This window comes from Volvox carteri (genome assembly GCF_000143455.1).
Source record: "Volvox carteri f. nagariensis unplaced genomic scaffold VOLCAscaffold_1, whole genome shotgun sequence".
Taxonomy (NCBI): domain Eukaryota; kingdom Viridiplantae; phylum Chlorophyta; class Chlorophyceae; order Chlamydomonadales; family Volvocaceae; genus Volvox; species Volvox carteri.
In genome coordinates, this window is record NW_003307545.1 from 3,876,870 (window position 1) to 3,901,808 (window position 24,939).

The window sequence follows — 24,939 nt, forward strand, 5'->3', positions numbered from 1 at the left end:
CTCGAGTCAAAACTGGATGAGGGCGGCAGACACTTCCTGCAGGTGTGTGTGGGGGGGAGTGCTGGGGGGGGAGTGTAAGAGGTTTAGGGTTTTACCCTTCACTTTAAGTCTTATCCACCCATCTGCCGTACACACGCTCCCACCTGGTGCCCCCATCCAGGTGGCCAACGAAGTGGGTTACGGAGCCGCCACCACCCGGGAGATGCTGGATGCCGTACGGATGGCGGAGGGTGACGTGGCGTACTTTGTGGAGCTGCACATTGAGCAAGGTTGGCCTCTCCAGGGGGTGGGGGTGGGGGTGAGCCCGGGTAGGAGGGAGGTCATGTGTATGGGGCGAGGGGTCAACTGGCTTGGGGGGGGGAAGGTGTGTTTTAGGGTTTGGGCGGCGGTCCGGTTGGCTTTAGGGGTGGGGGATGGATGGATGGATGGATGAACGCGGAGGATTGCAACGTGGGACTTCAGTCCGTGACTTATGGCCTGTTTTGGCAACACTTTTCAACCCTTTTCCTATTCGTCCTCCCTCTCCCCCCTCTTCTCCTGGTGTCCATTTCCGTGCCGCACTAGGCCCTGTATTGCGTCACCTCCCGTCGTACTACCTTCACACCTTGCCGCACCTCATGGCCATGTGCCGTACCCTGTTGCTTTTTGTGTTCAGGCCCCCTCTTGGAGCGCGAGGGTGTTGATATCGGGGTGGTTACCGCCATTGCGGCCCCGGCGGCTCTGGAGGTCAAGTTCTCGGGGGACGGAGGTCATGCGGGCGGCCAGCTGATGCCGGACAGGTGGGTGGGGCCCGGGGGCGGGGGGGGGGGGAGCTGCGCGGCTAGGGTTTAGGATATTTGCGTGTGTGTGCGTGTCACAAATGCTCGTGGTGAGGCTGATTTGTGAGACATCTCTTCCCCCGATGATAAAGCATATGTTGTGCGGCCTGTTAATTATTTTTCAATCCGCGCATGCGTCCTTTTTTCCCCCACAACCCTGCCCTTGCCGCTGCTCCCTTCTCCTCTTTTCATCTCTTCAATCTCTTCCTCTCTTCATTCCTCTCTCTCTCTCTCTCTTTCTTTCTTCCTTCCCCGTGGCAACAGCTCCTTTTTCATTCAACAGCAGCCCGCGCTCTCTCGCCGTTTTCGTTATGATCATTATATTCTGTTGGTCCAAGCTCCCGTGCCAACGTGTGTTCTGTGTTTCAGGAACGACGCGGGCTTGGCGGGCGCCGAGCTAGCCTTGGCGGTTGAGCGCCACGTGTTGGGTACGGGCAGTACGGATACAGTGGGCACCACGGGCACCTTTGAGATCGCTCCAGGGGCGGTCAACTCGGTACCCCGGGACGCCCGTTTGGCCATTGGTGAGATCTCCTTCCGGGGGCCGAGGAGGGTGGGAGGGGGGGGGAAAAGAGGGGGGACCGGGGGGAGCATGGAGAGAGAGAGGACGGGTGATGCCGTGGAGGAGCATTGCACGTGTACAACAACAGGAGACGAGAACAACAACAATTCCCAACTTACGTCAACCGCTTTTTTGGCGCCCGGTGTCGACAGACATTCGCGATATTGACGGCCCTCGGCGTGACGGTGTGGTGTCTGCCGTACTGGAGAGCGCGGAAGAGATTGCCAAGCGGCGCAAGGTGTGATGAGGCGCGATGATGGTGATCGTGAATGAGTCTGTTATATAGTGTATATACAACCATTTGTCCTGTTTTTGCTACACGTGATTTTGTATCGTACATCCGTACTGGACTAAGCTCTCCCTGTACATGTATACATTTTACCTGCTTGGACGAGCATTACACGACGACCGCGGAAGGGAGGAGGGAAATAATTGGGTTTTAGGGTTTTACGATAACACCCGGCGCATAACCGGGTGATCGATAACCGCTACCGCCGCTACACGAATGCAACCTGTCTGCCGTACTCCGGCTTGCTACTGCCTTCTCGAATTCGCCGAGGTTGCATGTGTCCCCTTTTTGGGGTTGCTGGACTTCCCCTTCCTTCCTCCCCTTAGGACTGTACAACACACAACCAACCAACTAACCAACTACCAAACTAACTGACCACCTACGGCACCCGCTCACCAACCTATGCACGTAGTCGCCTTACCCACCATCCATCCAACCATATATCGCTGTTGCGCCCTCTCTTCATCACCCCTGCTCCCCTCCACATTTAAACCCCCCCACATACCCCACTCCGCCGCGAACCCCACTCCTCAACCCCCCAGGTCCGTTTGGTCAGTCGCATCGTCAACCAGGACCCCCCCGCCGGCAGCCACGCGGATATCGTGGAGGCGGTGGCGGCCTCTGCCCGCGACCTGGGGCTGAGCACCATGAGGATGGTGTCACGAGCTTATCACGACTCGCTGTTCATGGCTAGGTGAGGTGGGGGGTAGGGGTAGGGGAGGGGGGGGGAGGGGGAAGGTGGGTGTCACTGAGCTCGGGGTGGGGGAGAAGAGGGGCTTGTGGGAGAGGTATGACATGGTGTTTGTGTTGCTCGCTTGCCTTTGCCCGGGGTGTGGAGGGGGATTGAGGAAACAATTTTAGCAATCTCCTTTGGATTCGTCTCATCTTGCGGATTGTACATCCGCTATACACCTTTGTGTGTAGCCGAGTCCGGTGCTGTCCTGTCCTGTCCATGTTACCCCCCTTCACCACCCCCCACATCCACAGCCGGCTGTCGGACTTTCACTCGCACCTCTCCCCAGGCATAATCTATTTCTCCCGCGGACCGGGATGCTATGATTTGTTGAAACACGTGCACGCACAAACCCATTCTTTCCTCCCACCCGACCCCACCCCACCCCGACCCCACCCCGACCCCGCAGGGTGGCCCCCATGGGTATGATTTTCATCCCCTGCAAGAACGGCTGGAGCCACCGCCCAGACGAGTTCTCCAAGCCGGAGGATATCGCCAACGGCGTCCGGGTGCTGGCACTCACCCTGGCGCGGCTGTCCGAGGGAAGCTGGCCCAGGGACGAGCTGTAACTAACGAAGCGGGGTATATATTATATATGTACATATATATGTATATGTACATATACACCTCTTACCTATACCTCTTACCTTTTTGAGTTGTTGCTGCTGTGTATTAGAGTCAAGATTTGAAAATTTTGAAATTGGGGCGGTTTCGGAGTGAAATATACCGTCGCCGCGTTAAGGCGGGCTGAGTCTCAACTTGGCGGTGCGGTCACTTGGGTTAGGCAGTAGGTAGGTAGGTAGGTAGGTAGGTAGGTAGGTAGGTAGGTAGGTAGGTAGGTAAGAGGTGGAGCGGGGAATATATCGCTCACATCGGATGGCAGGATGGGCAACGTAGGTGGGTGGGGGAGGTGGTGGGCTTGAGGGCGCCATGGGGGTATTAGCGATTTGGATGGCTGTGTGGATTTGCTAGTGGTGGTGTGGGGTGGCTGCATACCGGGGGTTGCGTGGCAGCAGGCAAAACCAACCACCAATCTGGCAATTTGGAGCAACTTGAGCACCAGAGAAGCAGCTTCCGCAGATGGGTGGGTTACCATAGATGGCTACGAAATAGTCTTCCGGTAGGTGCAGTCTAAACTCTCTTAAAAATGCACAGAAATCCCCACAGAAATCCTCCTCCGCCAGTTCACACAAAAGCAACTCGATGTCGATAATCCAGATGACCCAGATCCTCCTTTAGACATATCAGGTTCCGGCTCCGGCTCCGGCTCCTAGTTGCATGCCCCTCTCAACCGCCTAGATGCACTATCCTCTTCCCTGGGCGGCAATGCTGTGTGCTGCCACCGACCGCGGTAAGCTGCGACAAACTGGATAGCCGCGACAGTTGCGAACCGACCGCTGACAGTTGCGACAGTTTGAATCGGTTTCAATTGGTGGGGTTGCGACCAGGCATCGGCATAAGGAACATTTCTGGGTTTGGGAACGGGTCCATTTCTGTCGTTATTGACTGCCGTTATTGACAGCTCCGGCCGTCTGGGGCCCATTCGATGGGAGCTCTCGTATCGGATGGCCCTATTTCTGCAAGCGGGTCGGCTTGGGGAACTCTACTTCCGTTTTCGGGAGTTTCGATACGACCTGAAGTGCGCGAAGCCTTTGCCGATCTCTGGTTGCCGACCCCGGCTGCGATGGGGTTGCAGCAAAGTTGTTGCAACAATAAAACAAAATCATAAATAAAACAAAAAGAGGTTTGGTGGCGTCTCACGGTTGGTGGGGTGCCTATGTTAGGAAGTTCCCATCTCAGGATGTCGCGGCCCGCAGTGTGTGGTTGTGGAGGTTATCCAGTATATTCCCTGGGAGGGGGTGTATCCCCTCGCTGTCATCACTTCTGGGCCTGTCCGGTGGCACAGGCGGTAGCGGATCAACTCACTCTGTCAATAGGATTGCCAGTATCACGTGAACAACTTTGGCTTGTCCAAGCTCCACAAACAGTGCGATAATGTGTTTGGGATGTTGTGGCTCTTGCTGCGGTGTCAGCTATGGAGCATGGGCGGCGATATATGGCTGCAGCCATGAACACCAACCTGGCACTGTTACCTGGCCCATGCCTTAGAGAAGGTGCCATTCATCGAGTTCTTGTTGATTTTAGGGGCCGCCTGGGAGTTCCACGAAAAGAATGGGATTCTGTTGGGGCACATCACCCCTTCTTGCAAGTTGTGTCAGACAAGTTGTTATGTTTACTGGAGAGGGATCGTCGATGGACGATTACCAATGCAAGTTGCAGGTACGGGCAAGGCAACCTACCATGTAACACACACACACACACACCCCACATAAATAATGTGGTAAAGTGATATTAAGTAACGGAATGTGACGTCTGAGTGCTGGGCTCCAGGTTTTGGAAATAGTTGCATTCATTTGATGAAGCTAGTCGCGCGAGTGGCCGAGGAACCGGGACCTTCCATCTGACCTGCAGATCCAGCTGGAACCAGGAAAGGGCCCTCAATCGATTCCATCATCAATGGCCAGAGCGACTAACGAGCGCGCGCTCAAACACTGTTTTTACTGAGCTAAACATAAACACATTCAGAATTTATACCGCGTATCGAGAGTAGCTGATCCCACAACTCGCTAGCCAATTTAGGACCGCCCGCCTTACACGACCGCCAACTTGTGCAACCGAGTAGTTTTCGAGGTTTACAGTTGACCCCGATTGGGGCGAGTGAAACGCTCCCCAGGCCAACCCAATAGGCCGAGCACCCGTGAACTCCCCCGACGGCCACCACCCGTGCATCACGACACGGGTTATTGATAAGGATACTGAGTGACTGAAAATGCAAATCTTCTCACGTCGCCCTTCAGAACGCTCAAAGGCAGGCGAGCAAAACATCTCTGACGACTATTGCGGATAGAAATGGGAACGACGGCGCGAGCCCGCCTGTGAAAATCGGTCGTCTGTTGTCCAGGGTCACTGCAGTGACGCGCTGCTGCGCGTTGATATCACGCAAGGTCGAGCAAGTAAGCACAAGCGTGAACGTCGCCTGCAGCTTTCCATGATGCAGCTGCAGCGTTCGCTGACTGTCCCGCCTGCCTACTTACCTCTACACCAGGGCACATAAGTTGTCGCCTGCCAACCTGTCTTCGCCGTCGTGATGAAATTAAACCTGCGTGGTCAGCTGACGATGGCAGGTTTGGCATTGAGGCAACCTCGGGTGTCGCAGCTCCAAGACGCAAGCGACGGCGAACCCCGTGTCATCGCGCTTGTCGCGACCCGCGATCGTTTCGACCTGCTGTGGTCGCGATGCATGGAGTCCATTCTCGCACAGACGCTCCTTCCCCAATTGATCGTGCTGGTGGACGATTCCGAGGTTCGTCTCATATTGGTCGCTTCCCACCCGCCCGAATGCCTCTCCTCATAAACTGCTTGCACACCCCATGTGTAAGACTGACCAAGAAAATTAAAACAAGCATAGCCTGCATGCCTGAAGTCCCTTTCTCTGCGGCGTCCCACCTTCAGACCGTACTTCACTGTTTTCCGATTATTCTTGGTCCGTCCTGCCTTTGAAAGGTTCAATGTGCCCAGCTGACCGAGCGAGCAATTTTAGGTTGTGGAGATCCCGCGAGGACGAGTGCGCTTCCTAGACGCACGGCGTTTGCCTGCATGGCCTCCGACAACCCGTGTCGTCGTACATTCATTTCGTTAGGGTAACCTTCCCTTGTGGGGCGTCGTACATTTGAGCCCTCTTGCTGCCGCCCAACATTTTCCGGACAATATTCTTGTGTTCGTCTCGGATCGCATCCAGGACGTCAGGATTTTCTTCTCTCTCGCCGCGTCCAGGAAATTTCTGGGGAGCTCGACTCGGGGAAACTCGAGGAACCGTATGATTGCTCCATAGATGGCGAATACATGCATATTTTAGGCGTGTTGCAGCAGGCCCTCTTAGCCAGGTCACATGGCAAATATGTGCCGGTCAGGCAGGGCAGGCCAGGTTTCCATCCCACCTGTTTCTAATAATACGTTTTTGGGTTTTTCTACGTTTTTTTCTTCATCCTTAAAACACGTCGTACACCTCTACAACATGTCATACATGCCTCCCATGTGCCCTGCCTCGAAACCGCAGAACCCTGAAGTGCGCGGGAAAAATGAAAGCATGGCAAATCTGTTCAATTCCCGCTTGGGCGGCAGGGATGGCGGCGGCGGTGAAGGCAGCAGCAGCAGCAGCAGACCTGCGGCGCCCCCCATCGTGTACCTTCACAACGGAGAGACGCCCGGAGCCTCAGGTGCATGGAACACGGGGATTATGTTCATTGCAGAGGCTGTGGCGTGTGGGGCGTATTTTGGGCCAGCCGCTGGCCGCGACCCGCGTGGAGGTACCGAATGCGAATGCGACAGCGGTGATGGCGGTATCGAGCCTGATCAGGAAACGCCGTTGAGCCGACGCGGCTGGCCAATGGTTGACGCAACGACGGCGGCGGCCCTGGCCATGTACGGCGATTCGTGCCGTACGTCGCTTCCTAATAACAGATACAATCTAGGAGGAACTGCTGTAGTACCGCCAAGTGGTGGCCGGATGCTGTACGATAAGCTGCACGCCGTATGGGTCGCTATCTGTGGTAAGTCCATGTATGATTTCAAAGGATTGTCGGTACATGCATTCCCCCAAGCATGCACAGCTAATTTCTTTCTTGGAGTGCAAAATTTGGAGCGGAATACCGCAAAAAGTCATGGGGGTAAAGGAGCGTGCTGACTGGTTGTTGAGTAGGCCCCTCTCCGAAGGAGCGGTGATAGCGGCACTAAGGGAGCATTTGATGAGCGGCTGGGACCATGCGCGTCTGACTGTCTTGCCAGTGGAGTACCCATCAGATGGGAAGCGACCGGGAGTGCAGATGGCGAAGAATAAACACTGGATGGGGCTGCTCTTTCCGGGAGCCGCAGCCGTTATGTGGCCAACACATGCTAAGGCTTTCATTCACTCCTCGTGTAGCCCATCGTATGTTGCTGGGATTCCGAGGCAAACAGAACCCGAAGGGGCAGGCACCATGTCCCCAGGGAGCAGCGGATCCACCGCCTGTTGTGGCACCAAAAGTCAAGTCGAGGATGAAAAACAGCATACAATAACATTCGTGCGAAAGAAGGATTTGATCATCAACAGAGCATGTTGGAGGCCATGAAATGGGAGACAGCACGTCTGGGAAGGATGTTGGAACGTATGTGGGCTCACCGCAACCCAGTTATCCCCTTTGGGCGCTAGCCTAGCTGATAGTGCGGTGTTTTCCTTTCCTCCGTGGCTTTTAGGCGTTGTAGTATTGCCCTTGGGCCTTCGGCTTGTATGGGTACTTCTACAGGCATGGGGTCACGCACCCAAACCATGTAACACACACCTACGTATTTGTGCCTAACGCTGACCTTTCCAACCAACGGCTTCAACCGACATGTGCCCGCAGATGATGACGACGCCTGGGCAGAGAACCACCTGCAGCTTTGCTTTGAGGCGGCGGCTCAAGCCCCCTCCGATATGGTGGTTTCGGGGCTCATTCGAGTTGAAGGCGACGATACCGACGAACATAGGCCGCCGCCGCCGCCGCCGCTAACAACAACTGGCCCCGCCCCTGCGCCTGCTGCCGATGCTGCTGGTGCTGCTGCTGCTGCGCCGCGACAGGAGCATCACCAGCCGCAGCAGCAACACAGCACTAGCGGCAGGGGCGGCATCCTGGAGCGTCCGTTGCCTCTTCCACCCGCAGGGCCCTTGGAGCCAAGTTGGTTCCTGAGAGGCAACCCCGGCATCCAGGGCTCCAACCTCTTCCTACGACTAGGGGTGCTGCTGCGAGCGGGTCTGTTTGACGAGTGGCTGCCTTCCACAACCGACAGGTGGTTGCGCTGGTGGGCGTTGGGGGGTGCGGACTGGGGGATGCGGGGTAGGCCATGGAGTCGTAAATAAAGGTGTCGGGGCTAGGTGGGGATGGTGAATGAGAGGCGGCAAGCTAGCAACGGAGCTAGAGGCCCACGTGCACGGGAATAGCGTCCACTGTTCATGCTGGGGCCAGATAGCATGGGTTCGCTTTCTGGGACGCATTACTGGCTATTGCTCATCGGGCAGCCGTCCCTAACCCCTCGACCGGCACTCAGCAAAACCCCCCTTCCCCCCCCACACACCCATGCATGCGAACCCCGTGACGCCTAAACGGGCGCCATTGCCTCTTCTGGACGTGGGCCGAGCCAATGAAGGGACTTGTGCGTGCGACTGGCGCATCTTGGGGTGGGAATCACAACGACAGGAGTGCACACCGTTTGGCACTACGCGCCGGGTAGCGGCGACCCCACTGGCTCGCATCAACGAGGTAGGGCCGCGGCCGCGGCCGCCTCTGCTGAAGACGTTGCAGCTGCCCTCTGGGTCGGGGAGCGTCGCGGCGACTTCGCCGCCGATGCCGCCGATCCCACCGCCGCTGTTAATTCCACCGTGGCCCGAGTCCCGCGGCCCCGTCTTTCCACTCCAGCGTCGCCAGCAAAGGCCCTGGGGCTGAGGCGCTTCTACGCGAAATGGGGCCCCGACATGACCGAGGACGAGGCCGCCAGTTTCAGGGCTCGCGCTTCGACGCTGTTCGCTGTTGAATTGGGCCTCAATCCGCTTCTTGGGTTGGACAGCGGCGACCCTGGATCAACTGAGATATTGTCACCACCAACAGCTTCAACATCGCTTGCGGCAACACAAGCCACAGCAGTGGCGAAGCCGACGTCTCCACAAGCCGGACGGCCACCCCGTGCATCTTGTTCCCCCCGTTGCGGGCCACATCATCACTCGGAGCAGCAGCAACAACAGCAGCTTCAGCAGCAGCTGTCATCGCAAGCAGCAGCACTACAGCCGCCGCCGCCGCCGCTGCCAGCTTCGATTTCAGTTCCAGTAATGCAGCTGCCGCAGCGTGAGGAAGCCCAGAAGGCCCAGAAACTGGCGGCCCGGCCCCCGGTGGTACTGGTTGTAGGTTTCGCATCCCATGACGCCAGCATAGCGGCCCCATTGCTAGAGGACCTACTTCGGCTGCGCAGCCGCGCCGGAGACGTCTTGCTGGGGGGCTTGGCGGTCGTGATCCTTGAAAACGGCGCCGGGGACGGCGGCGGTGGCCTGGCAGCGGCGGCGACTGCTTACGTCGCACGCGGCTTGCAGGTGTCGTACTTTTCCCGCGAAGCCCAGCAGGCGGTATGCCGTCAAGTGCTGCAGGAGGTGGCAGGGTTAACGAAGGAAAAGTCTTGCACAAGTCGTGACGGTAACGGTCGTAGCAGCAGCGGCGCGGCCGCCGTCGCCGCCGCCGGAGATTGCAGCAGCAGCAGCAGCAGCATAATGCCACCTGCGCCACCGCCGTCCTTGTCGTTGGTGCTGCCGCTTGACTTGGCAGAGGTCGTGGCGGCGGCTGCTCCCGGCACGCCGCTGCCCATTGGTGTCACACGTACGCTGCTACAGCACCTGGTCTTCTATTTCGTACAAATGGAGGTCCCGGAAGGTGTACGGGACACCGCCGTCGCCTGGATCTTGGATGACGATAAGCGCCTTCCCCGTCTGCGCCGCCCCAGTGAGCCGCGAAGGCCGTCACCGTGGGGCCACGGTCCGCTTTCTTTGGGGCCATTGGCTGCGGGTGGTCCGTCCAACCCTGTGACGGGGAGGGCCCGGGCGCGGCAGGAGCAGCCGCAGCGCCAGCCGCAGCAAGGGCAAGAAGGAGAACGTATCTCTACCTCCGTTTGCGAGGACCGCCCTGGCCGCCGTGGTGGCGGCGCCGGCAGCGGCGGCAGCTCTGACGCGGTGATGGTGGGTGCAACGGATTGGGCGAAGGCTGGCGAGGGTGATGACATTGACGTTGGCTTTCTGGAGGTGCTGCAGCGGCTCCGTGGGGCGGCTGACCCGGGGGCCACGCTGCCGCGGCCGCTGCCGGCGCCGCCAGATGTCGTACTGGGTGTGGACATCGGCTCGCCGCCGCTGCCGGCCGCGAGCTGCGCCCGGTTGGCTCTGCTGGACCTCGTGACGGCGCTTAGGAGGCAGCTGCACCAGCAGCAGCAGGAGGACCAGAAACAGCGGCAGGGCCGGGACCAGCAAGAGGACGGAACGAGATGCCGTACGTCTTTGGCAGTCGAAGCCGAATCCGGCGGTAGTGGTGATGACGGTGTTGGTGTTGGTGGTGGTGGTGGTGATGACGCGGCCAGCATTCTTCGGTTCAATACCTGGGCGAAGCAGCACTGGGAGGACTCCTATTACGACCTCAGCACCGCCCACAGCGATCACCTGGAGGTTCCACTGCTGCTGAGCCCCAGGACGCACTCGATTGCCGGCGGCGACGGCGGCAGTGGTGGCGGCAGTGGTGGCGGCAGTGGTGGCGGCGACGAGTTTGAGCGCCTCGCAAGTGCGGCACACGGCATCCTGACCGGCGTTCCCTTCCTTAGAGATCTCGTGCACTTAGTGCGTGGCCACCGACACGTGGGCGCATCAACCGCCCACTCGATGTGGCCGCCAGGGGCGATGGAGGCGACGGCAGCCGCCATCGACCCAGCATTGCAAACAGCAGCAGGAGCAGCGTCAGCAGTAGCAGCAACAGCATCAGCTACAGCCGTGGAAGCCCCGCTCAGCGGTGGGTCCCTGCGCGCTTCGGACCCGGCGGTGGACCCTGCCGCGGCGGCGGCGGCGGCGGCGCCAGCGGTAGTTGACACACACCCCTGCGTGCGCCGCGGCGGCAGCACTTTCGTGTTCGACATGCGAGCGCTGCGCGTGCCGCAACACGCCTTCCCATGCCGACGGTCCGATATGCTTTGGTGCCTGGCCTGTACGGCATCCGGGCTGCGGGTGGTACGGTGTCCGGAGTTGGCGGTGTACCATGACCGATGGGAGAGTGGCGGAGCTCTTCGCGCCTCCGGTCCTTCGCCGTCCTCGCCCCCTGGCCAAAACGACCTTCGGGAGGACTTAGACGGTCCTTCAACAGCAACAGTAGCTAGAGCAAGAACAACAGCAAGCTCAACAACAACTGCCGATGCTGATATGGATGCTGATGTTGATGCTAATGGAGCACCAGGGGCGACATCGGCTGCAGCTGCGGCTGACACGGGCAGTGTGGCGACCGCCGCTGGTCGGCCACGGGCCGTGAGCCCCCCGCCGCCTCTTCCGGGCTTTTTTGACAAGCTTGCCCGTGACTGTGAGGGTCACGCGTTTTACAGCGCCCTGCAGGCGTACTTGCTGTTGCTGCGGCGGTTGGAGGAGATGCCAGCGGCCGGCGGCGCTGTGGCGGCGCGACGGCGTCGGTCAATGAGCACCACCGGGAGGCACGACGGCCTTCCCGGGAGCAGTACCGATGCGCCGCCGTCTGCAGTGTGGCCTGAGGAAGATTGGCGGCAGGGTACGCAGCAGCAGCAGCAGCAGCAGCAGAAATTCATGCAGCCACAGCAGCAGCTGCAGCCACAGCAGCAGCTGCAGCCACAGCAGCAGCTGCAGCCACAGCAGGCGAAGGACCTCCTGGGTATGTTCCAGAAGCATCTGAGGCGGCGGGCTATGCAGGTGCTTCGATCGGTGTTTCGCACCATGGGCCTTGTGCAGGTACTTCGGCGCCTAGTAGATAGCCCTGAGTTCGGAGCCGCCGCCGCCGCCGCCGCTGCCGCAGAAGCTGCGGCAGCAGCGGCCCCAGCGACAGGAGCCACAGCAGCGCCCGGCACAGCTGTCGCTGTTGGTACTGGTACTGGTACTGGCGACGTTTCCAAGATGATGACGGCAGTTGGTGGCGGAGGGACGGAGGAGGCGTTGGCGGCATTGCAAACCGCAGCCAGACCGCCGTCTCCGTCATCACCATGGGCTAATGAGCCCATGGGCCCGTTTGACGTCCTGCGCGCCGCCTGCGCTATCCTCGAGCGGCTTTATTCCCCGGAAAACCTTGACGTGCTGATGCGCCAGCTGGTGCTCCGGGACCAACGACGGGATGCGGACACCGTGCGCAGAATACTGATGCAGGTAGGTAGGTAGGTGCGTGAACGTACATATGAAGTACGGGAGGCTCGTTTTACGGTGCACGGCTGCGGAGACGATTTATCGTTACACTCCCGGGGCCATTCACGTTGGAAGAGCAATGGCAAACGTGAAGGAGGGGTTGTGAAAGGCAAGGCCGAGTAGTGAAGCTGCCGTGCATCCGCCGGTTTCCCTTGTCCGTGTGCATGCGCTCCAAATTCATATCTCCAGATGTTGCTGAAGGACGGGGATAAAAAGGGGGTTCTCGGTTGCCTCGCTTTTAATTGCTTTTTCGCTTACCTTTCTTTCGGTGTTCGCCTCCGCGTCGTAACCTACCTACGGACAGGTGCAGATCGCTCAACGAATCCTGCTGGTGGGAGCTGACCGGGAACTAATTCCTGCCAGCAGCAGCAGCAGCAGCAGCAGCAGTGGTGGTGCCGGCCGCGGCGACAGCAGCAGCAGGAACAGCAAACGTGTTGATAAGACTCTGGGTGATGGTAGTGCGCTGCAAGCGCTGCAGCGTCACTTTAAGGACTCCCTGGTGCAGTACGCTCGGGTAGCCGTACACCGTCTGATGGCGGCGCCGCGTTTACCGCCGAGCCAGACTGCTGCACCACCGCTTGCAACGGTTTCGGATCAGTTGGACCGGTTACAGGTACTGGGGCATGGCCAGGAGGGCGTCGTGCTATCGGGCTGCAAACCAGGAGACGTCATATTTAAGTACATCTTTCATGTAGCATCTAGGGTCTCAAGAGGCGCACGACGATGGGGCGACGGCGGCGGCAGTGGCGAGGAGCGCAGGGCCTTCTTGCGGACCCTCCCAAACCGACGGCCTAGGTGCGTTCGGTGTGTTCGTCAGCTGATGATAGCACCCAGATGGGAGAATGCAGTCTGTTAAGAAAAATCACGTGTATTAATCCCTTGCTTTGAATTGTGCACCTGCTAGGCGATTTGATGCCCGAATGCATGGTGTATTTCTGCGAGGGCCCCCCCCCAGGCCGGGGGGGGGAGTACCCCCCCGGGTAGTGGGGCCATCTGGCCATCACACAAAACGGGTTAGCGAGCGGGGACTTGGGTTGTTTTGGTCTGGGCTCAATAAATGGGGCCGCAAGGGGTGAATGGAGGAGTATGGACAGTCTCTCCTCAGCTTTAATCCTTAATTGATACGGTCCAGCGCAATGCGGCCCAGTGGGTCAGTGCGGGGGGGGGAGCGTCATAACCACCTGGGTGCCCCTCTGTGGCAGTAATGAAGGACTTTTGCTCAATAGCCGCCTCATCGCATCATAGCCGCGGCATGGTGCATTGGCGAACTCCCGCCCTTTCGTTGGACCCTTACCTCGACGGCGGCGGCGGCGGCAGGCCGACGGCATGCCTGTACGACATCTACGACTGGGTGGACGACGGGCCCTCTGCACTGGCTGTGTACGGACCCTACGAGGATGGCGGCGTGTTGCTGAGCAGGCAAGTACGATTAGAGGGTACGGCACATGTACGTAAGGGGAAAATATCACGGGAGGCCAACGACTGCTTCATCATGGGCATCTGTCAGCCTCCTGCCTTCGCCACCTGTCCTTTCCTAGCAGCAGTGGCTAGGTGGCTAAGGTCGCTTTTGGTCGATTCTCCTGCTCCTTTTGCCTTCCTTACTTCTTTACTTCTGATTATCAGGCTGTGAGGGGCTTTTTGCTGAACGGGAAGCCTGTTTAGGTACCTGCCTATAGAAAAAGGAATGTTCATGTCACCAGCGACCCCGGCGGCAGAGCTCCGTAACTCCCCCCCCAACACACCCGCTCGCCTTGTTCACTGGCCACCGGTCACTGGCCGTACGCAATGGGATCGTCATTGATGTCGACTGCCGTGATACATCTCAGTATCACCAGCGACGCCGGCGGCGACGGCGCCGGTCACATGTGTCCCGGCGGTCTGCTCATCATGCTGGCCCGTGAGTGCATCGCTGCGGGTGTGGTGCTCGGGAACGTCCACCCGAGCAACATGGTGCTGCTGCTGCTGCCGAGTCCGCCGCCGCCGCCGCCGGTGCCGGCGGCAACGCCACCGCGTCGCCGCCGCCACCAGCACGCCGCAAAGGAGACAGAGGGAAAGGAAGAGGACGCAGCGTCCGCTGACGATGATGGCTCAGCAGCGAAACGAGACACGCCTCCCAACGATGGCTGCGGGCGTACGGCGGGTGACGACAGGGAAGGGGGTTGCGGAGGCGGAGGCGGAGGCGGCGATGGAAAAGGAGGCAAACTTCTGGCGGTAGTAGGGTGCGCAGATAGTAGGCTGCAGGCTGCCGCGCTTCGGTTCGTCGACGTCGGCTGCGACTGGTTGCCTGCAACCGACCCACGGGACACTGAGCGGTGTGTGGGTACTTGAGAGCCTGGGTGATTGGGTGATAGGTCGATTGGATTAGGTTGCAATGACCGTGTCTTAAATAATGCCAAGTGTACATCTTCCTTCCCGCCGTGCTTCTTGCGTTGCGTTGCGGCGGGTGTCTGCCCCAACCAACCAACCAACCAACCAACTTGCTAAATAGCTAATAAGGCTTAGCAATCTAGTTTCTGTTGGGGTGAAATGGTACGTAATCCTGTCGGTCCTTCCGCCTTCCGATTTCACCGGTGCAACCCGCAGCATGATCCGCAAGCTGTATTTGTGCTGGCGCTGGTGGCGGAGAGAAGACTTGCGTGAGTTGCTGCGGGCGTCACTGACACTGCCCTCCGAACGGACGGACAGCGCCGCAGACCCCCCTTGCAAGGCCTTGGCCCACCTTCATCATTACGACGATGACGTCAACTCGGTTCCGGAGCTGCGTGGCTTCCGCCGCTTCAGGGATGCAGTGTACGGCGCGTACGACACAGCGGAGGCAGTCCTGTTGCCGGAGCTGCTGCGGGCGGTGCGGCGGGCGCTGCCCGCCTCTGGCGCCGTAGCCTCTCCCTACCACCACCATCATCATCACCACCACCACCAGCGGCATGCTTCTGAAGGCGGACTGGCAGGTAGGTCCGGGTGCGATGTGTACGGCACGTTGAAAAGGGCTCATCTCGCTCACGCAAAAGCAACAGCGCCCAGTAACTCCGCACCTCCCCTTTAAGCACACATGCACATACACACACATTCTCTCTCTCCCTCTCGTGTGACCACATACCCCCCGCCCAGGTGCGCCACACACATGTGTATGTATGTATGTATATATGTACTTACAAATTATGTATACACACATGCAATTCCCTGCCTGGACTGGCCGGCCCCCCCCCACCCACACACGCTTACGCACTCCCGGCCCCCCTCCACCTCTCCCCACCCAGTGTTGGACTACGGGGCGGGCTCCGGTCGGCTGCTGGCGGCCCTTCACGGCGAGCTGCCCGGGGAGGTGGCGCTGGCGGGCTGCGACCCGGGCGTGGAGCGGCCCCGGCACTGGCAGCCGCAGGTGGCGGTGGCGGAGGGCCGCCGAGCTGCAGTTTGGACCACAGACTGCGCCCAGGCGGTGGCCATGCAGGTGAGCGGTTCACGGCGTGTCCTGACCCTTATTTGGGGGCGCGGGGGCCGCAGTAGTACTGCTAACCTTAAGGCTGAACCAGTCGGATCCGTTGTGACATCTCATTCTTTCCTTCTTATTATGGGGTTGCGGATGTTAATGAGGGGTTAATAGGGTCATAGGAGGCATAGGGTCCATCTAAATCAGTGCAGATCTAGATCTCCCCAGGTCGGATTTTCCCCCCCACATTTAAATGTCGGGGTATTGAGTCGCCATGGTTGTAAGTACTGATGGGGGATCGAGTATATGGGGTGGATATAGCGTACGGTGAACACCCGTACGCTATACGTGTACGGGTGTACGGCAACAGCGTATACCCGTACACACGTACGGGTATGCATGTTCTGCTTCATGTTCTCGGATTGATACCGGACGACGACGCTGCCCCCCGCTCATTAGCATAACAACAAGTAAATCTACGTGCTTTAAATACAACTACATTCTTGTAGGAGTACGACGTGGTGGTATGCAGCCTGGTGTTATGTGTGCTGGAGGACGAGGACGAGTACCGTACGGCGCTCAAAAACCTGGCGTCTGCGCTGCGGCCGCCACCGCCGTCGCCACCAGCACCGCTGCGCCGCCCCGGCCGCGTCGGTATGCCAACCGTGACCGCCCCCGCCGAGGCCAAATCTGGTGGTGATAATAATGTTAATGATGATGGCGATGACGACGGTGCTGACGAGGGCGGCGGGGTGCTCATATTGGCCGTTTGCAATCCCTTCTTTACTTCCCACGGCAGTACTGTGATGCAGCACCGCTTCCCCGCTACAAAAAGTGGAAATGACGATATCAGCTCCAGCACCGGCGCTAGCAGACGCGGCAGCGGCAGGGGCAGCGGCGACGGCGGCGACGCTGGTGAGGGCGGCGGCACTGGCGACGGCGGCGACGCTGGCGAGCGCGGCGGCACCGCCGATGGCGCTGGTGACCGCGACGGCGGCCGCGCTGGCGACAGTGGCGGCGCTGGCGACGGCGGCGGCAGCGGCTCCGCGTACCGCTACCTGCAGCGATACGCGTGGACAAAGCAGCTGACGATGTGGCCGCGAGCTGCTTCGCGGAAGCTAACAGAGGATGGTGGCGGCGGCGGCATTTGTACTGCAACAGTGACCAACGCCGGAGACCAGTTGCGCCATGGTGGTGGCGGCGACTTTAACGTCGAGACCAGCAGCCGCAGCAGGAAGGCCAGGAAGGTTCACAGCCCAGGCGCTGATGGCGCTGATGGTGCAGGGGGATCAACACTGGCAGCTTCAGGTGCTGAGGGGAAGGTCGCTTTGGCGGGCGAGGCCAGGCCAGCTGTACGGCGGCGTACGGATGTGCACCGGCCCTTGGAGGTGCTCCTTCTGGACCTACGCCGTCTGGGCCTGGAGCTGTTGAGGTGGGGGCTGTGAGGTCTGAGGGCCTGGTGGTTGGGTGGTTGGGCGTTGGGTGGTTGGGTGGTTGGGTGGGCGGCGCGGGCAGGTGCTCAGGTTTCATCAGACATTGGAACCGGCCCCGTAACCGTACGTGGACGAGCAGCGTGCTGTCGCTTGGAAGAGAATCTGTTTTCTGAGAACCCCACAAGCGAGTGGGTCGGGTCCCACCGCCGACTGCATTGTGTGGACACACGTATCCAACGTCCGACCACGTGTGCGCTTGTTTGTAAGAAGTGCATGCGGTGTCCCATGGGGGGCCTCTGTCTGGCCTTCGGTCGGTGCTGCGCCAGGACGCGCACGTCTAGCCTTGCGGGCTTCGCGAGCTCATATTTTTCCTCTCTTGCCTTAAGATCTCGACCACGTTGTGTTGCATGGTGTGCGTGTGTATCTAAGTGTGTATGTATGTTGTTACAGGGTGGTTAAGCTTCACCAGCGGCCCCCTTTCCTGAGGCAGTTCCCTGCTCTCCCCTGCTAGAGGGGCACCCTAATCCAATCACCCCATCCGACTTCAGAATATATTCGTTGGGTTCAGCAACTCACCACCAGCATCCAACCTAATCTAGCGGATCAACGGCGCCACAATTTAGTTCCTGGTCAGCTCGCAAAACGCTATAATCACGTCCTACACCGTCTACAAGACGGGGACCCACCTCCCAAGTCAACACCCCTCACACACCGAGGGGTCGGCAGGCGAATTTGAACCCGGACCTCCGGGAGCAGAAGTCAGGCCTTAACTTCTGCCAGCCGCCTGTGTGTATGTATGCGTTGTTAGACTCAGCAAAGCGCCGAAACCCTCCCTCATATTACTGCTGTCACAATCACTGGTACATTGAGTGGTCACTTTCCAACATGCGTGTGTATCTATGCATGTGTATCGATGCGTGTGCGCGTATGTGTGTGTGTGTGTGTGCGCGTATGTGTGTGTGTGTGTGTGTGCGCGTATGTGTGTGTGTGTGCGCGTATGTGTGTGTGTGTGTGTGTGTGTGTGTGCGTGTGTGTGTGTGTGTGTGTGTGTTGCACGCTTTCCGTCTATTCGCAAGCACAACACAGCGCCCGGCGTGTTAACTCCATTTCCCCCTTGATGGACCCACACCCTATAATCCATGATCCTCTATGATCCCCACAACCATACATCCAGTGTACGGCAGACGGCCTCCCTGGACCCCGACCTCCTGGACGAGCCGGCGTCGGACTTCCTGCTCATATCATTGCGACGCCGAGTAGCCAAACCCACCTCCGGGCCTGCAACCGCCCCGCCGTCGTCGCTGGGCCACGGCAGCGCGCCGGAAGCGCCGCTGCCGACTGTGATGCCGCCGGTGCCGCCCGCGCCGCCGCTCCCATCACAGGGCCCACAGGCCGCAAGCGGCCGCTGGCTGAGGGTAGGACCAACGAGCCCAGGTCCTGGTGGCGTGGCTGGGCGCCCCAGAGTCGCCCTGCTAATAAAGGCCTGCGCCATGGACCATGAGCGCATCGAGCAGCAGGTGCGTGCGAGAAGAGGAACGTCGCCTGTACGGAAAGCCGAAACGGAAAGCGTTCAGGCGGTGTACGTGTGTACGCACGATAATAAATGTCATGTCTCCTCCTTCGACGTCTCTGGTTGGTGAGGGGATCTGCCAATGTATACGTGTTTTAATGATCTGACCTGTGTATGTATGTATGTTGTTACAGGGTGGTTAACTTCGCCAGCGGCCCCCTTTCCCGGGGCAGTCCCTGCTCTCCCCTGCTAGAGGGGCACCCTAATCCGTCACCCCATTCGACTTATTCGTTGGGTTCGGCAACTCACCACCAGCATCCAACCAAATCTAGCGGATCAACGGCGCATCAACTTAACTCCTGGTCAGCACGCAAGTTGATTTTATCACGTCTTACATCGTCCATATGATGGGGGGCCAGCTCCCACTTCAACACTCCTCAAACACCCGAGGAGCCGGCAGGCGGGTGTGAACCCGGGTCGGCCGGGAGCAGAAGTCAGGCCTTAACCTCTGCCAGCCGCCTGCCTGTATGTATGTATTTATATACATATATATGGGGGGAGGCAGATGGAGTTAGCACACACATACACCTCCGGACCACCCAACCTCCGGCCATCATTCCCTTCCCCCCTGACAACGCAGGTACTCCACCTGACCTCACACCTGGCGGATCCCGAGCTGCCCTTCACCTCGGTGGTGCTGCTGGTGGACTCCTTCCCTGGACCTTACCTCCGGCAATACGCCCGCCCCGACCCGGCCGCACTGGCCGCCCGGCTGGAGACCCTGCGCAGGCTGGGGGTGCTGGATGATGTCATCTGGGCCCAACCCGCCGGCTCCCCCGAGGTGGCAAACATCAACCGCAGGTCCGTGTGCATCATGCCGGCGTGTGTGTATGTGTGTATGTGTGTATGTGTGTATGTGTGTATGTGTGTATGTGTGTGTGCGTGTCATGCATGTGATCCATTCCCCACATTCCCGCATGCGGCCGTATGTCTGGATGTCTGTATGTCCACGCAGATGGTTCGGGCTTCAGAACTGCAGTCTCACCCACAGCGCTGAGGGCGCCTCCGTCACTCCGGTACTGCAAGCCGTACAACAGCTTGCGTCGTCTGAGCACCACACCACCTGTGAATACGCCCTCCAAGTGGATTGCGACCTGGTGGTGGTCAGAGGCGCCGCAGTGATGTGCCCTAGTGACGCCGCCGCTGCCGCCAACAGCAGCGGCAGCTATGGCGCCGGAAGCTACCTGCGGCGCATGGTGGAGGTCATGGAATCGGACCCAGCTGCCGTCACGGCCGCCCTGGACCCCGTACCGACATCCCCGCAGCCACTGCCGCGTCCGTGGCGCCCATCGCAACCGTCCGGCAGCGGTTGGAGTGGTAGCGACGGGCTTGGTGACGACACCAGCGGCGGCGGCGGCGGCAGCGGCGCCCCCGCCATCACGTTCTGCGGGCCGACGGGTCCCTGGAGAGCTGAGGTACGCGGCTGCCTGCTGCACTTGCCCCGCCTGCTGGGGCTGCTGCCGCTACCATCACTCCAGGAGGGGATGGGACTGTCGCCAGGGCCACCGGCGCCCACCGCCAGCGGTACCCGCCAGGACCATGTCGGTGCTCCGCTTAAGGACGCCGCCTTCGCGACCGCAGCTACCCCCAATGCCGCCATGCGTTCCGCTGGGCAGCCATGCCAAGGATCAAGTCCCCCCGCGGGCAAGGCTGCGGGTGCATGTGGCCGTGCAGCCGCCGCCAAGGCCGTACAGGCCACCGACGCTGACGTTGGCGACGGTGCAGATGTGTTGCCGGAGGCGGGGGCACTGGCGGCAGTCTCACCCCCTAAGTGGCACCGGGCACTGGATGCATGCATTGTGGCGTCAGAAGGCCGGATCAGGTCCTACCGCGGCGCATGCGGCGGCCGAATAGCGGTATTGCACCCGCCCAATATCCCGATCAAGCTGCCATCGCCGCCGCCCTGGTGTCGTGAGGAGGGCGATACGGATTGGTCTCGCGGCGGGGGCGTCGCCGCCACTGCCGCCGCCGCCGCCGCTGCTACCGCTGCCACCGCTGCCACCGCCGCCGCCGCCGCTGCCACCGCTGCCACCGCTGCCGCCGCCGTGCATCCGCACGGCGACGTGTTCTGGGATCTACTGTATGCAGCGGCGTGGTACGGCAAGTACCCCCCGCGGCAGCGCGGCAATATGGACGTTGTGGGAGGTGTGGACGACTGGGCGGCGGCACTTGGGCGTTTGGAAGAGGTGGTGGTGGTGGTGTGTGGTCGGAACGTGGCGCCCGGCAAGTTTGGACGCTGCCTGGAGTCTCTGGCCGACCAGGTACTTGTGTGGGGCGGAATGTAGATGGCCGTGTATTGTGTGTGCATGTATGCATGTAGGTAGGTAGGTACGTGTAACCGGTGATGATGAGGTATGTTGCCTTGTCGGTAGCGACGAGCATTTCAGCCGTACAATTACTGCTAATCACAGAGCAACGATCTGGCGGCTGCCACATGCGCGCGTTCATCAGGCGCCAACATTTAAATTATTGTACGGCATCATGTATCCTCCATGACCTCATGTACCTAATGATGACGTCATGCCACACAGGACATCGATCCCCGTCGTGTGGGCGTTGTGGTGGTGGATGACAGCTCGGATGCGGGCGCGTGCGGGCCTTATATGGAGGCATGTTGCCGCCACCTGATGCCCTCCCGGTGGAGGTCCCAGATCACTTTTATCCGGTCGGTTGGGCTCGGTTGGGCTCGGTTGGATACGGTTGGATACGGTTGGTCACGTTTTGGCAGATTATTCTGGGGGGTTGCTTGTGAAGGCGCCACGGGCGAGGAGGACAGATACAACGTTAAAGACTTACGCTCGCCACTGTCAGATGGCAATGCTTCTGGCCTGCAAAATGGATTTGAGGATTGTCTTTGTGCTTCACCGCTGTCGCGGCCGTCACCGGGCAACAAGACTGTGCGCCCCCGCAGGATGCACCGACGCCGGCGAATGCTCGCGAACATCGACTTTGTCGTACGGCACATTGTACGGCATCCGGACGCCGTCATCGTGACACTGGACGCCGACGATTGCCTGCTTCGCCGCGACGCGCTGTCTGCCGTATATCGCATGCACTTTGACAAAGGCCACGACCTGGTCATTGGTGGACAGCTCCGTACGGACCGTACGGCAAGCCCTGCGGCCAGCGCTTTTGGTACAGCACACGTGGTATTCGGCGGGCCGCCTCGGCAGCGAGCCCTGCGCGGCGGCGGCGATGTGTGGCGCCACCTGAGGTCCTTCCGTGCGCGGTTGTACAACAGAATCCGTACGGAGGACCTTCTGGACCCGGTGAGGGCCTCCGTACAGCTCCAAAACTATTTACCACCTACGTGACTCGAACATGTTTTCGTCCATCCTCCAAAGATTCAATCCATTGCCTTCCGGATTTTGTTTTTGTGTGCCATGTCACTAACTGCCAAATTACCCACCCCGTTCCTCTTTCTCCGCGCCATCCCCAAACCCAAACTCCCCAACTGCTTGCAGTTTCCCTTCCCCACTTCTCCCGGCTGCTTTTACTTTTACTAAATCCCTGCCTGATGTGCGCTTGTCTTTTCTCCCAGCGTCACTTACAGTGCGGTTGCATATTTCCCATTCCCCCTCCTTTCCCTCTCTGTCCTTCACTGCACTCCTTTACCCCTCTCCTGAACGCTACCTGCCCTCCTCCAACTGTCTCCAACTGTCTCCAACTGTCTCCAACTGTCTCCAACTGTCTCCAACTGTCTCCAACTGTCTCCAACTGTCTCCAACTGCCTCCAACTGTCTAATACTGCCTTCAATCCCTCCTGTGAAGGTCACTGGCTGGTTCCGCGAGCCGGCCAACGACTGGGCCTTCATGGTGCCCATTGCCGAGATGGCCACACGACCCGCAGTGCTCCCCCTGCCGGTCTACCTGTACGAGCCGTCACAGCAGGAGTGTCCCTCCCTGGAGAGACGGGCGAAGAGAGAGGCCGCCATCGGCGCCATAATGGCCTTACCGCCGTACTGCCCCCGCCATGGGCCGTTTTGCAGCGCTGCAGCTGAGGGTACAAGGGGAGAACGACGACTTGGCGGTGATGGTGGCGAGGCAACCGCCTGCCCACTGGTGTTGGGTCTGCGGCCGCTTGTGGCGGTAGTGGGTGATGCCAACCTAGAGGTGGAGCGCGTGGGCGACCGGGAGGAGAAAAAGCACCTGGCATTCGAGGTGCGTGTCAACGTCTCTTAAGGGTATCGCGGTTGTGTGCAATTTGCGCAGTAGTGAGCTCCGTGGAAGCGTTTTACAGCAGGGGGAAGGGCGGGGGGGCGAGCGGGAAGGGGAGCAGGGGGAAGGGGAGCAGGGGGAAGGGGGGGGAGCGTTTTACAGCAGGGGGACGGGTGGCGTACCCCTGCACGACCAAATCTGGCCCTATCCCTATCCCTAGCATATACCCTGGCAGACGCTGCAAACGGGCGGTCCCAGCGACTCAACTCTGTTCAAATCTAGCTCAAAATGATGTTTGTTGTCTTTATCTGTCTTTATCTTTATATAACAGGTGAGGAATCAAACGGGCCCAACTGTGTAAAATTTGGCCCGTAATGCAGCGATCTCCCCGTCATGCCACGCACGGCATGGGTCACAAATGACCCATGGGGCGCCTCCATTTCCCTTCTCTATAGGCGGCCGTTCCACGGCCCTTTGCGCCTTTTGGGTCCTCCTCCATCCTGTCCAGTATTGCAACGAGGAAGACCACTGAAGATCACTGAAGGCCACTGATGCACATTCATACATCATGAGCACGTATGATCACGTATCATGAGCAGGTATACGGGTATACGTACGTGCATAAGCTATATATAAGCTACATATCTATGTATGTATGTGTGTTATGTTCGGCCAGGTGGGCCGGTTGCTCGTTGACAGCGGCTGTCGGGTATTGACTGGCGGCGAGGGCGGCGTCATGGAATGGGCGTCCAAGGGTGCGCGCGCATCAGCACGGTGGGAGCCAGGAAGCACCCTGGCGCTGCTCCGGCAGAGCACGAAAGCAGCAACACAGGGGCATGGCCGGGCGGCAGCGGCGAATGCAGAGGGGGAGGCGGAAGCATCGTGCGCACGTGGTCTTGGGGCTGCAACGCGGACGCCGTCATCATCACCGCCACTACCACATCCCGCCGGGCCCCGCAGGAACCGCTTCGTGGATGTGCCCATGGCAACGGGTGAGTGAGCCCATCTTGCGTAGTAGGGAAGCGCATACCGCAATCGAACGTCCCCGCCCCCTTAGGCAACCGCACTTACACCACAGGTGTGGCTTGGCAGCGGTTTGTAATAGTTTGCTGTGCACTTTGTCTTTTGGGCCAGAGGCGGCTGGGAAGCAGAACGTAGCCGGTGACAGTGGGCTTCAGGGGCCCCTGCTGTTCTGTGAAGTCGTGGGGACCCTTTGGACCTTGGTGAAGGTTAACTTGGGATGCATGCACACGGCGACGAGAGGAAAAGGATGAAATTTTTAAAACAGCGCCACCCCTGAAAGTCGTCGGCCCTGGAGCCACCCATGCTTATGTGCATGCGTCGTTCGAGCAGGACTGGGGGAGGCTCGGAACGCGACGATTGGCACAGCGGCTGATGCCGTAATAGCCATTGGCGGTGGCCCTGGAACGGTTTCGGAGCTGTGCTTCGCATGGATGGCGCAAGCGTTGGCGGTTGTGGTGCTGAGCTCAGTGCAGGGTCTGAGTGCTGCGCTTGCGGGTCGAGCGCTGGACGGGCGGGTACCGGCGCGGCGGGTGGTCAAGGACGCCTGCAGTGCAGCTGAGGCTGTCGAGTTGGTGGTGCAAACCCTGCACAGAGCAGGTTTCCACGTAGAAGTTCAAAACCATTACAATAACGCATAACAAAAGCTTTTTATGGCTGCGTGTGGATGGCGTATGGTCCCAGGGTTTACAGTCTGCTCCAGCGACGGCACGCTATGAGAATTTTTGGAGATCCCAAACGTGAGGTGAAGTTAAGTGCAATCGTGTTACAGTGGTGATAGCGGCACTGTTTGCGGCTTTTTAGCTGCCAAGGACGGCGCTGTGATATTGAGTGCAATATTGACTGTCGTTCCTCCGTCTTTGCGTACTGCGCAAAATCCTTAACAGCATGTGATCAACGTCGGGGCTATGTTGCTCTGTGGA

The 24,939-nt window shown here is 59.5% G+C and overlaps 2 protein-coding genes across 2 annotated transcripts in view; both read left to right on the forward strand.

The window, feature by feature from the left end:
* The window catches only part of VOLCADRAFT_55680 (uncharacterized protein), a gene marked incomplete at both ends in the record, with an annotated part of 4,752 nt that extends 1,781 nt beyond the window's left edge, over nucleotides 1-2,971 (forward strand). The window contains 6 exons of the mRNA XM_002945814.1: nucleotides 80-269; nucleotides 656-779; nucleotides 1,188-1,342; nucleotides 1,533-1,618; nucleotides 2,212-2,363; nucleotides 2,812-2,971. Of these exons, the coding sequence (XP_002945860.1) occupies nucleotides 80-269; nucleotides 656-779; nucleotides 1,188-1,342; nucleotides 1,533-1,618; nucleotides 2,212-2,363; nucleotides 2,812-2,971 (867 nt within the window). The remainder of the gene's footprint in view (nucleotides 1-79; nucleotides 270-655; nucleotides 780-1,187; nucleotides 1,343-1,532; nucleotides 1,619-2,211; nucleotides 2,364-2,811) is intronic.
* Nucleotides 2,972-4,631: 1,660 nt separating this feature from the next.
* VOLCADRAFT_86249 (uncharacterized protein) lies at nucleotides 4,632-24,657 on the forward strand (the record flags this gene model as incomplete). The annotated part of the gene is made up of 25 exons (XM_002945815.1): nucleotides 4,632-4,682; nucleotides 5,620-5,766; nucleotides 6,237-6,368; nucleotides 6,520-7,012; nucleotides 7,844-8,279; nucleotides 9,441-10,498; nucleotides 12,029-12,372; nucleotides 12,971-13,203; nucleotides 13,726-13,959; nucleotides 14,235-14,627; nucleotides 14,992-15,253; nucleotides 15,329-15,356; nucleotides 15,666-15,856; nucleotides 16,345-17,267; nucleotides 18,443-18,620; nucleotides 18,651-18,785; nucleotides 19,419-19,619; nucleotides 19,810-20,749; nucleotides 20,927-21,099; nucleotides 21,370-21,503; nucleotides 21,750-22,107; nucleotides 22,610-22,999; nucleotides 23,673-23,770; nucleotides 23,957-23,988; nucleotides 24,350-24,657. 25 exons carry the CDS (start codon nucleotides 4,632-4,634, stop codon nucleotides 24,655-24,657), a joined length of 7,872 nt encoding a protein of 2,623 aa, XP_002945861.1.
* Nucleotides 24,658-24,939: the final 282 nt, after the last annotated feature.